The sequence below is a fragment of the Phyllostomus discolor genome, chromosome 2 (genome assembly GCF_004126475.2).
Source record: "Phyllostomus discolor isolate MPI-MPIP mPhyDis1 chromosome 2, mPhyDis1.pri.v3, whole genome shotgun sequence".
NCBI classification, from domain to species: domain Eukaryota; kingdom Metazoa; phylum Chordata; class Mammalia; order Chiroptera; family Phyllostomidae; genus Phyllostomus; species Phyllostomus discolor.
In genome coordinates this window covers 194,022,928-194,036,162 of record NC_040904.2, presented here as the reverse complement: position 1 = coordinate 194,036,162, position 13,235 = coordinate 194,022,928, and the positions used below count along the sequence as shown (strand labels likewise).

The following is a 13,235-nucleotide window of genomic DNA, read 5'->3' as shown; positions in this document are numbered from 1 at the left end:
CACACCCACACTGGGAGAGTGATGCAGCCCCAGCTCCACATGGACAGAAGCTCCTGTGATCCCGACGCTCCAGACCTCATCTTATGTATCTGTCCATCTGTCTGTCCACCTTGTCCTTTATCATGTCCTTCAGTAATCTGGTAAATGTAAGGAAGTGTTTCCCTGAGTCCTGTGAGCCACTCAACTCCAGGGGCAGGGGGTGAGTATGGAAACCTCTGATTTGTAGCGAAGAAGAGCTGAAGTTGTAGCTAACCTGGGGACCTGGTAGTTGAGATTGGCATCTGTGGTGGTGGATGGACAGTCTTGGGGGACCAAGGCCATAAAATCTGGTATCTGACACTATCTGCAGATCATGTTAGAATTGAGTTAAATTCTGTGAAATGCAGCTGGCGTCACAGAATTGTGGTGCAGGAAATATAAAAACCCACACATTTAGTTATTAGAGTGTCAGAGTGGTATCAACTGTGTGAAAGGAAAGGGAACACATTAGAGGTGAAGAACTGGGTGTTTCGCCACACAGAGGATGAAAATGGACAGTTTTCTAACCCAGGACATCTGTGTAACACCACATTCTTTTACATACGTACTCCTGGACATGAAATGGGGAAGGAGAGGCAAAGGAGAAAGAAAATGAAGACCTTTTCTAAATAATCCACAAACAAGACAGCTAACCTAAAGTATCAAAATTTACTCAAAAATTTATCTAGACCTACAAAATTTATGAGAGCCATCTACCCCTCAATGGTTCTGAGCCCTTTTCTCTCCCTGCAAAGTTCCTATCTCTTCTCATTAGATTAGATAAACACAAACTGAAGTCCCATGCCTTTGTCCACTTCCATTTTCTTGTAACTAAACTCACAAAAAGTGTTCATTAAACTCAATTTACTACCCCTTCAGTCTCCCTTCCTTGGATGTTCTAGATACATACTGCAATAGAGAAGCAATAGCCAAAAAATTATTTGATGAAGCAAAGTTGGTTAAATTTTCTTTAAACCATTCAGATTTGAATAATTTTTTATGCCAAATATGGCTGATTTCTTCAAGGTCTAAACATAAGTGCACTGTACATTTGTTGTTATAAGTATATTAGATGGTATGTCCTTATATAGTTTTTTAATTTAATTTTCAATGAATTACTTTAGTTTCTGGGTGGCTTTGCTTTTCAATTTGTGTTCCTACTTGGTTTTACTGTAACGATGTGCATAGTTTAGGCAGTTATGTTATAGAGAGCAGTGAGTACGTCTAATCTGCATCATTGAGGGCCATGTGTTGGAATTTGATTTGACAGAACGGGAAGGGAACGTTCTGCTGATAACTTGATAACATGTCCAAGATGAGGGACTAGTTGTGCTCTTAATGGGCAACTAAAAGCCACATTAGTTTTTCAACATAATAATTGCTAACATTTATTGAATGCCAGCACTGTTTTACATGCTTTGCGTGTATTAATTTATTCACATTAATAATCCTATAGAGTAGGAGCAGCAAATATTTGATTTAGTCATTGCCCAGCCAAGAGTATAGAAACCATTGTAGGTACTTCAAACAGGGTATTTAATACAAGGACTTGGATACAAAAGTATGGGAAGGACTAGAAAAATAAATGAGAAGATGATAAAACTGCAGGAGGCTGCTTGCCTAAAATTGGAAGAGAAAAGTGGAAAAAGGTATTATCTAGAATGGTTAAATTGTCTTTGAGGCTGGGGGCTTTTTTCTGCTGCTTAGCTAAAATCCAGGAACTCCCAGGCCTGTGGCTGCTGCTGAAACTACTAATCCTGCCAGAGGCTGCAACCGCCCGCAGCTGCCTGGCCACACTGCATCTCCCCTGCAGGAACCCACCCGAGTTTTCTGCCTCTTCAGAAACCAAAAGCTAAATGATTCCCTTTCAGTCTCAATCTCTCTCTTTCTCTCTTTCATTTTTAATAGTTTCAATGTTTATTCTCTTCTATAGTTTTTGTTCTTTTACTTTTAAAATAGATTTGCAATCTCTGTGCATAAACTAAGTTCCAGCATCAAATGCAATGATTCATTCCCCTTTCCCTTCACTTTCTGACAGCATGTGACCATGCCCCTCTGGCAGAGCCTTTTCAGACCCCACTGGGGAGAAACTCGAGGAAAGGTAGCACCCGGGCTTCCAGTACAGAAATAGTATGGAAAGATGGGAATGGGCTTGGGTATCAATGGACAATATTGGCACAATCCTCATTTTGCAGGTGCGGAAATAAAAATACAGTTTGAATAACTTCTGCACAGTCAGTCATACAGTTAGTAAGTGGCAGAACTGGGATCCTAACTCAGGCCTCCTACTTACCTTTCACTAGTCCTTGGTGTGTCCTGTTTACTCCAACCAAACCACTTTACTGAGTCATTCACTCATGTTGGGCTCACCTCTACCTTAATATGTGCTCATGTTTCCCCTTTGCTTGAAATGCACTTTCAGCTTCTCTCCCTCTGATCAAATGGGATTGTCAGATGTAAAACAAACCTTGAAGTAGTTATTCCCAGGCAGTAGAATTGAAAATAAAATCTTTCATTCTTTTATCCCTTATACTTCTGTATTATTTCAATTAATCTTCTTTATAAATATGTGTTACTCTGGTAATCAGATAATAGCAGTGGAAATAAACAAATAGATAAAACAATAAAACTCAACTCTTGCCATTTTTCTTGGGTCTTTCCTCCCAAAACTATTTCAAAGTGATTTGACTGCAAACAAGCAGAGGAGCAGATAGTATTGTTTGGACAATAAGCTGATTAATGTGGATTGAAGCCCTTACCACAAGCAAGAATGTTCAAATATTTTTGACCCAAATAAACTTTAATTCATATGCATATGTGTACACAAATGATACGGGTGAGAATTCTTTGTGATACATAGTTTGAGCAGGAATCATTGCTCAAGGTCCCCCTTCAATCTTATGCTCTGTTTCATGATGAAACACAGTCTAATTCCCCAGGCTCCTGCTCATACCCCAATGCTTAAATCACTCTCCCATCAACCTGCCTCTGACTGTGCTCCACTTACACACTCTAAACAGCTTGTTATCTTTTTCTGCCTATAGGATTCCTATAGTTTTTTTTAAGGACATGCTCAGATCTTATTTCTACCATAAGACTTTCTTAGATTGCCCCAGGCTAAGTACATCCAGATCTGTTGTAACAGTGGAAAATTGTAATGGTGGGACATTGTAACCCATCCCACCATTCTTGTGACATTATTTCTGTAAGTGTTGATTTTGAATAATATGTAGTTTATAGATGAACGGCATGGTTGTAACACGTATAAAGAACCACCAACAAAGACAATGGGGGGTTGGGGGGAGGACTGAATGTGGGAGGTCGGGGGTGGATAGGACAGGAGAGAGTAATAGGGGGAAAATAGAGTCAATTGTAATTGAACACCAATTTAATTCAACAGAACCCTAAGAACTAACTTCAAAAGATATGAACTCCGACCTTCAAGCATCTCAGCTCTGGGACCTTCACCCTTGGAGCCAGGATGGCTAAACCAGGATGACCAGACCATCACTTGCCTTGTTGGAATGGACTGTGCTCATCTGCACAGAGAGAACTTTTCAATCCCCACCCCCTTGATCTCTTTGTTCTGCTCCTCTTCTTGCTCCCTATACAAACCTCTGCCTGGCCCTGGCTGGTGTGGCTCAGTGGATTGAGCACCAGCCTGTGAACCAAAGGGTTGCCAGTTCCACTTTCAGTCAGGGCACATACCTGGGTTGCATGCCAGGTCCCCAGTCAGAGGCACATGACAGGCAACCACACATTGATGTTTCTCTCCCTCTCTTTCTCCTTCCCTTCCCCTCTCTCTGAAAATAAATAAATAAAATCTAAAAAAAAAAAAAAAAAAAGAACTCTGCCCAGGAGATGGGCTTTGAGACACGAGTTCCCTCATGTTCCAGGATGTTGGCACCTGAAAATAAACCACTTTCTTTTACATCAGCATCTGCCCCTTGAGTATTGGCTTTCATGCTGCAGGGAGCCAGACCAGTGTTTTGGTTTTACTATTATATTCTACAGTTTTACTTCTATTGGTATTTATGTCATCCTTGTCTGGGTTTCATTACTGTTTGTGTGTGTGTGTATGGGTGCATATTTCTACAAGATTGTGAGTCTCAGCAGTTAAGAACATAGTTTAATTTATTTGATTTTGGCATGGCACATTTCTTTAAACATGTTAAGTATTTAAGAGATGTTACTTGAGATTAATTACATGGGATTGTGCAGGTCATCGCCCCCATTCCTGTCCCCGACCCTCGCATATCATAGGTCATTTTGATGCATTTCTAAAACAAACAAACAAACAAAAAACAGGAAAAAACATTTACAAAGTGAGTAGTTCACATAAAGAAACTTTTTCTAACAATGCTCTGTCCTGCAAAAACTTTCTGAGAAGGATGCTTGCCCACTTCTGTTTCTTACTTTTTTACCCGGTATGTTTAGAAATGACTCATTTCGAAACTCTTCCTGTGAAGTCAAAGAGTAGTCAAATGTGTGGCATTTCACTTAGTAACACAAACGAAGAGAGACGAAGAAAAACATCTCAGCAAATTCCCTAAATATACTTCATGACTTGATTGTGGTTAAGTGTGAAGACAGAACGGGACTTGTGGAGGCCCCCAGATTGGTGCTGAAGTCTTCAGCTCCTGTCCCAAGTTTCTGGTAAGAAACCCTGCATCCCCAAAGACTAGCAGGTAGCTTATTTTCCTTATTATACATCATGGTTGGAAGATCATTCTCTTCTATTTCTACTTATTCCTTCCCAACTTATATTTCTTTTGTTTTCTCCCCACCTGTGCCTTTCTTCTTCTAAATATTCCACTCTCTATTTATCTTTATTCTTAATACAGTCATTCTAAACTAATAGTGAATTTTTATGTCATTTTTCCCTCTCTTCAAGAGGTTGGTTATGTTTCTCCTTCTGACCTTTGATTCCAGTCTCCCCCAATAGTTTTGTTTTACAAATCATTGATTACCTACTATATATATATGTATGTATATATATTCTTATTATATCTCTGTCTTATTTGTATTTGTCATTTTACGTATTCCTTCTTACTACTGATTGTTGTCCTATAATTAGAATTTGATTCTGGAATTTGCTTTTCCTGTCATAGTTGAATTTTAGTTTCAAATTTTACTTATATTTTAAGTTATTGTCAGTCAAACTAGTATTCAAAATAAAACTAAAAATTCTCTATTTTTCTTAAATGTAGAGATATATTTTAGTCAAAATACTTGGAGAGTCAAAAAAAGAGATCATGTTCTGAAAGACTTTAAAACTCTGATTTTTACATACTTTCATTTCAAGGCAAATACTATGTAATATTTAAAATAGTTCCTATTGGATTATTCAATTGCTTTATATTGGAATTTTGCTTTTGTCAGTCTTTAACACTTCAATTTGTATGGTTCTCGGTGCCTTTCCCCTTGTTAATGGTACCAAAGGCTTGTCAGTTAGGTGCTTCTTCAGAATGAAAACAGAATCAGCCTGCAGTTGTTGGACCCAGCATCTGAGAGCCCTTCTGGGTGTATGTGTAAAAGTCAACTAAGTTGCTGAGTATCAATTTCAAAAACTGTAAAATAAAAGTAGAGACAAGGCTAAAGGATTGCTAAGTTTACTTTCAGTCCTAGCATTCTATAACTCTATCCTCACCTCAGTATTTTATGGATCTGTGTATGGATGTGTGTGCTGGAAAGGGACGGAGGTCAGGGTCAGGATCTGTGCATGGATGTGTGTGCTGGAGAGGGACGGGGGTCAGGGTCAGGATCTGTGTATGGATGTGTGTGCTGGAGAGGGACAGGGGTCAGGGTCACGATCTGTGCATGGATGTGTGTGCTGGAGAGGGATGGGGGTCAGGGTCTCTGCCAGGCACAACAAGGTGGCACTTGAATATTTGAGTAGGTGAAGCTACAGAGAAGGGAATGAGAATAACATTTTTAAATTATTACATTGCTGACTCAATTATTTTAGCTTCTGCTAATTATTCAAAGCCCTCTGAGGACATTTTATTAACTCAGCAGAACTATTTCCTTGTTGCAAAAATATTTGTGGCCTCTGGAAGGAAAAGATAAAATGCTATTATAGCCCCTAGGAACTGGGAACTAGAAAGTAAAAAGGAAGTTAGAAAAGAGCATTCTGACTGTATCAAAGTCGATAAAATTAGATTTTTAAACTTAGTTAAAAGAAAAAGTAACACCCTCCCCCAAATGAACATCCATCCATTCAAGTAATATTTAATCTTTATGTCATATAAGGCATTGTGCTAAATTCTGTGGAACAAGCATTTAGGGACAAGACTCATTTTTTTCCACCATGAAATTTAAGGCCAAAATGATAAATAGAACAGCCACCACAATAATTACAATACAAGATAAAATGTATCATTTCACAGGGAATACAAAAAGAGGTTCAGCCCTGGCTGGTGTGGCTCAGTGGACTGAGCACTGGCCTGCAAACCAAAAGGTCGCTGGTTCCATTTCCAGCCAGGGCACATGCCTAGGTTGCTGCCCAGGTGCCCAGTTGCGGGTATGTGAGAGGTGACCACACATTAAGGTTTGTCTCCCTCTCTTTCTCCCTTCTCTCTAAAAATAAATAAAATAAAATCTTTTTTAAAAAAAGAAAGAAAAGAGGTTCAAACACACACTCAAAAAAATGTAAGAGGCTGAAGAACTAACTTCTGATTGTGATTATCAGAGGAGGTTCCAGGGAAAACATGATATTTGAATTGGATCTTGAAGAATAGCTAGACTTTAACAGGCAGAGATTAAAGATGGAGAGGAGAGGAGGTTAAGATAAAGGAAACAGGTGCAGATAGAAGCCAAGGAACAGAAAATGGCATTAACTTGGAGCTCTTCAGGAAAACTACAAAGGAAGGGATGTTTTTAGAAATGATGAGAATTAGGGGAGGCTAATGTCACAGAGGTCAAGAGAAGAGAGTGTTGAGGGGTTAATGTATCAAATGAAGTGTATTATATTCTGGAGGATGGAAACAGAGAAAAAGATGCTTGGATATTTTACTTAGAGGTAATTTCAGCAAAGTGATCGAAGCAGAAGGCAAATTCATGATTTGAGAAGTGAGTGGTAAAAACAACAAGCCTCCAAACAAGCCAGTATCTTTGAAAAACAGAAACTAGGTCCAAAAGAACCTATGCACCTCACTGTTCATAGCACCAAATTTATAACAGCCAAGTGCTAGAAGCAACCTAGGCACCCATCAGTAAATGAATAGATCAAAAAACTATGGTACATTTACACAATGGAATTCTATGCAGCAGAAAGAAAGAAGGAGATCCTACCCTTTGCAAAAGCATGGATGGAACAGGAAAGCATTATGCTAAGTGAAACAAGCCAGTCAGTGAGAGACAAATACCATATGATCTCACCTTTAACAGGAACCTAAACAATGAAACAAACAAACAAGCAAAATATAACCAAAGACACTGAAATAGAGAACAGGCTGACAGTGGCCAAAGGGGAGAGGGGAGGCAATTTCAGAGCAAAAGGGGAAGGGTTTACAGGAACAAATATAAAGGACACATATTTTGGTAAAACTAGGGGATTGGAAATGGGAGGGAGGTGGGGAGAGATGGGTGAGTGGGCTGGGATGAGAATAAAGGACAAAAAACTGTACTTTAACAACAATTAAAATAAAATTTTAAAAAAGAAAAACAGAAACTAGGCTAAATTCAGACTTAAAAAACATAACATCCTGATGCAAGCATGATCCTGCATTGGATAAAACTGTGGACAAATTGGCTATCAAAGATACCTTGGGGACATTTGGAAAATTAAATAAAGATTGAGTATTCCTTGCAGTGCAACTGTGCTGTATCATGGGGAGACTGCTGACAGAGAAAAAGAAAGCCATTCATAAAACAATATGCATTTGCACCCATGTCCATAGCAATGTCGTTCCCAACAGCTAGAAGCTGGAAGCAGCTCAAATGTCCATTGAGAGATGAGTGGATAAACAAAATGTGGTCTATACGGACAATGGAATGTTTTTCAGCCTTAATAACAAAGAAAATTCTTTTTATGGTATTTTTTCCCATTACCCTTTAGCCCCCCTATACCCCCTTCCTCCAGCAATCACCACAGTGTTGGAAATTCTGACACATGCTACAACATGGATGAATCTTAAGGACATTATGCTAAGTGAAAGAAGCTAGTCACACAACAAAGGTGAAGGCTATACAATTCTAAATATAAACATAAACAGAAAATAGAAGGGTGGTGGCCGGGGCTGGTGGGGAGGCAAGTAGGAAGTTGTCTAATAGACATAGAGTTTCAGTTTTGCAAGGTGAAAAAGTCCTGGATTTTGCAAAATAATGTGAGTATATCTAACACTACTGAACTGAACACTTAAAAATAGCTAAGATGATACATTTTATTTACATGTATTTTACCACAATTGAAAATTATTAAGAACAAATATACATATATGATATAATAAGTTTGTTAAACTTTGCTTAATGAAAAGTATACATACATATATACAAGTGTGTATATTAATGTAATGTAATATAATATAATATAATATAATATAATATATCCAGAGAATGTACATTAAGATGTCAAAGTAGTAATCTGACTGGTGGAATATGACATTTTTATTTTCATATTCTTACTTGTCTATATTTTCCAAAATTTTTCATGCATATTTTCTGCTTCTATAAATAAAGTGATTATTCCTGTTATATTCAATACCAAATAGATAAATAAGAAAGAAATGGTGAGTGGTGAGAAAATCAATGCCAAGAGTGTAAACAATTTCTTGAGAAATTGGACAGCAGAAGAAAAAGCTGAGCTTGTATCTAAAAGGCATAGCTCAGTCTAGAACGCCTTCTTCTGTAGTGATGAATGAGTACTTTGAAAATCTGGTGCAGGCAATGAATCTTTTGCCCTCAAGGAAATAAAAATATGTAAAGTTAAAATATTCTATATCATTTGAGGTGGTAATGGAGTTCCTCAAAGCCCTTTCATGGATCTAAAGTTGAGAACCCCTGATATAGAAGTTATTGTTTGTCCATTAGACTCATTTGTTTTTAATAGAAAATGTGGGGTAAGGAAAGGAACCAGTGGAGAATGGGAGATTGAAAGTGCAAGAAAAAGGAGGAATATACATTGATATAAACTTCCAAATGAGGTTACTATTTTGATACACATTTAAACTGGTACAGTAAATTTAAATGGTCTATCAGAGAGTGTTTTGTGTGATCCAATATGAAGTCAAGGAATACAAATTGAAACAGTGTGAGGGGGGCTTGTGTGGTTCTATATCATTATGTGGGAAAGCTGGATTTCTAAGAATACTGATTTTTTAAAAAGATAATGTTACTTTCAACAGGTCTGTTCATCTTTTTGCAGAAGTCTAGCAATGGAGTCTTTCCTTAATGAGACTGATTCAACTGACCTACACGCACTGCCCTGGACTGAACCCCAACTAATTCTCTCCGTGGTCATCCTCGGCCTCACTTTCTTATTGGGATTGCCAGGCAACGGGCTGGTGCTGTGGGTGGCTGGCCTAAAGATGAAATGGACAGTGAGCACCATTTGGTTTCTCCATCTCACACTGGCAGACTTCCTCTGCTGCCTCTCCTTGCCCTTCTCCCTGGCTCACTTGGCTCTCCAAGGACACTGGCCTTATGGTCGGCTCCTATGCAAGCTCATTCCCTCCATCATCATCCTCAACATGTTTGCCAGCGTCTTCTTGCTGACTATCATCAGTCTGGACCGCTGTCTTTTGGTACTGAAGCCGATCTGGTGCCAGAATCACCGCAATGTGAGGGCAGCCTTCATTATCTGTGTATGTATCTGGGCGGTGGCCCTTATAATGTGTATACCTGTGTTCATATACCGTGAAACGTTCACTATAGATGACCATAATATCTGTAGCTACCATTTTGGTGGTGATAGCTCCTTTGACTATTTGAACTTCACCTTTGATGGACTGGAAAATGGATCTTTTGACGACTCCATCATTCAGCTGTATGGAGAAATGAATCATAGTCCAGATGCTTTCACTTTACAAACTAATGATCATCCTTGGACAGCTACGACTCTCCTTCCTTCTCAAACATTTCAAAGACTTCCTGGAGATTCACTCCCTGTGGATTCAGCTAGATTATCTAATCAACATCCATATTATAAATTAATTAAACCTGATGATGAAGTCTTACCCACAACCCCTATTGGCCTTCCCACTGATGATCACACAACTAACCCAATGACTAACTTAAATACTTTCCTCTCCACTGGTTTAGAGCTTTTCTCTACTGCCTCTAGTAATGCCGTCTACAGGGCTGAGCTATCAGAAGATTTCCTGGATGATGGTGAAGACTTCTTTGCATATGACAATCAAGTCTCAACACCTCTGGTAGTAATGGCCATCACTAGGCTAGTGATAGGTTTCCTGCTGCCCTTGATTGCCATGCTGACCTGTTATGGCCTCATTATCTTCCGAATGCGACGAGGGCGCTTCACCAAGTCTCGGAACAAAGCCTTGCGAGTGTCCATGGTGGTGGTAGTTGTCTTTCTTGTCTGCTGGGCCCCATACCACATTGTTGGAGTCCTCTCATTGTTTATTGACCCAGATACTCCCTTTGGGGAAGCTCTGCGCTTCCTGGACCATGTGTCCATTGCTCTAGCATCTGCCAATAGTTGCTTGAATCCCTTCCTGTATGCCTTCATGGGAAAAGATTTTAGGAAGACAGCAAAGCAGTCCATGCAGGGCATTCTGGAGGCAGCTTTCAGTGAGGATCAGACACATTCTACGAACTGTACCCAAAACAAGGCCTTTTCAGAAAGAAGCAGTAGTAGAGCTGTTTGAAACTATGGAGCACTTGGCCCAAGCAGAGCTCCTTAGGTATTCACCAAGTGTGATATGTTTCTAAAAGAACAAGGGGCATGGTGAGCAGGGATTTCAGGAAACATCAAAGACTCAGTCTAGAGGTCTTCAGAGTGGGTCCTGTACTAGTTACACTGGCATCACCTGGAAGCTCTCTGGCCCCACTCGACAATGACAAGGTCCCTTGTTTCTGATGAATGCTAAATTTGAGAGTCAATGCAAAGCTTAGTCTATGTCTATGCCAAACTAAGCCTACTGAAATAAATGAAAACCTAGTCTGTTGTAAAATGACGTTTCCATCATTAAAGTTACAATTTATATATCTAAATTCCCTTCCAGATTCATTTTAAAACCAATTCTCCCAGTTTTGAGTGAAAGGTGATTATTTATTCTATGTCTTTATTGTACTGCTGCTCGTGGTGGGATGGTTGTAAATAAAGAGAAAGTGCAAGAAGAAATTGCCAATGAAAACAAGGATTTATGAGAATGAGTCTGGAACAGAGTACAATGACACACTTATTTGGAAGACTCATGGATACAGGACACAATTCCAAGCTTCCATTATTTCAACTAAATAATCATCTGCTGTGCAAACACAAACAACTAAGATATGTAACAATTTACTCATGGACTGGAATGTACGCTGCCCTTTGAGGAGGTCTCTTGTCAGTTTGTTTATTCTACCCATTGATAGTGCCCTCTAACTTCTCCTGATCTTGAATTCATCAATTCCTTATTCCTCCCCTGCCTCTAAGTCTTCTTTCACACTACACTTTGTACCTATACTAACCTCTCATTTCAAAAGTTATAAATCACTAGAAAATGACTCAGTACCCTCCCAAACACCATAAAACTTATTAATCCATGACTATAGGTATGTATCTTTCATGCTATAATTACCAGATGTATCTTTAGGTTTTTTAATTAAACTTCACCAAAATAATAGTCATATACATTCATAGTTTAAAGATATTCAAGATTTATAATGAAATACGAGACGTTTCCTGCCCCACTCTGCCCAACTGTTCCCTCCTCCCACTCCCATTTCGCAGAGATAACCCTTGTAACGATTTGAGATGTTTCTTTTGATATCTGCCACAATATTTCTAAGTCATAGGCTTATGCCGATCATTTTTGTAGACAGATAAAAATGACTTGTTTTGCAAGATGAAGAACTTTATCCAAGCACATTTATATTTTTTCTTTATCCAGAGTCCAAATATTCACTAACCATGCTACTTTAATTCATTCGTCACATTTTCTTCCACTTCCTCTCTCCATTCCAACCATATAGATATATAGCTTTCCTTCTGTCCTTCTTTCATTTTATAAAAACATTGTTCAACTCCCTGTCACCTTCTCATGTTCTCTGTATACAAACCCATGTGTTAAACCACTAAAATTTCAGGTTTCCTTGCACTTCAACGTAGTTTCTTCTATACTGAATACAATGACTTAACCTAAAGATAGAAAATGAGAAGCTCTTGACTTGCTATGATTGATGTGAGGGTCTGGACTACAAATCTGTTATAAAGCGCTATACAGGAAATTTCAAATAACTAGGAATTCTTTCACCCTGTGAGGTAATGCCTAATATGATGTACATTTCCAAGCTACCTTTTATTTTAATGTGCTTATATATTTGATGCAAATAAATGGTTTCTTGCAAGGCTCAGAGATTCATGGATCCTTTTAATTGTATGATACTCAGAATATATCATAATATCTAGATATGCAAGAAATAAATATTATTGTGAGTAGCTGTAGGTTTGTTCTAATAGCAACGGGCTAGGCTTCTAATAGCAATGGGCTAACACATCTCTCAAGACCCTGGGTGTAAGTCCCAAACTCCTGAGGTTAATATATAGTATATTAGATGAATAAACTTAGCATAGTTACAAAGATTCAATAATTGGCATTGCTGGGCTCCTTCTAGAGTACCAGTTACCTTGGAAATGTATCCCGAAAACAATTTCTATGATAGGAATTCCCTCATTTCTGATGAAAATTTCTGGCAAGTACCTGTAAGTACTCACAGGAAGTCCCAGATGGGAACACAATTCCCCCCAAACTGCAGTGCCTTTAATCTTTAAAATACCCAAGGATGCAAGCTAGGTGGCCTTATCCACACACCAAGCTGCAAAGGATGACTCTCCCAATGATATTTCACTATCTTTAATAGCATTTGAAAAGGGGAATGTTAAAGGCATGCTTTAAATTCTTCTCCCTCATCACTCGTCCCCACAAATAGTCAACCAATCAAACCCTGTGGTGTGAGGTCAGAGTAGAGCAAAAGACCAACTGAAAACAAATGTCTCACATTTCTCTCTTCCTAGCATGGTAAAAAGAAATTTGAGACCAGCACAAATAAGA

General features: G+C 38.7%; 1 protein-coding gene across 2 annotated transcripts; it reads left to right on the top strand.

The window, feature by feature from the left end:
* Positions 1 to 4,470: 4,470 nt before the first annotated feature.
* Positions 4,471 to 11,651, top strand: C3AR1 (complement C3a receptor 1). Of its 2 annotated transcripts, none has more exons than XM_028532859.2 (2): positions 4,471 to 4,706; positions 9,383 to 11,651. In XM_028532859.2, the coding sequence occupies exon 2, from the start codon at positions 9,393 to 9,395 to the stop codon at positions 10,842 to 10,844; it is 1,452 nt and encodes a 483-aa protein (XP_028388660.1). In that variant the 5' UTR covers positions 4,471 to 4,706; positions 9,383 to 9,392; the 3' UTR covers positions 10,845 to 11,651. The 2 variants fall into 2 exon arrangements, with proteins under 2 accessions (XP_028388660.1, XP_035875301.1); XM_036019408.1 differs by having other exon boundaries at positions 9,363 to 11,651.
* Positions 11,652 to 13,235: the final 1,584 nt, after the last annotated feature.

Bases quoted from the DNA above. Each gene is read 5' to 3' on its own strand.
- C3AR1 (XM_028532859.2), top strand. From the start codon at position 9,393: ATGGAGTCTTTCCTTAATGAGACTGATTCAACTGACCTACACGCACTG.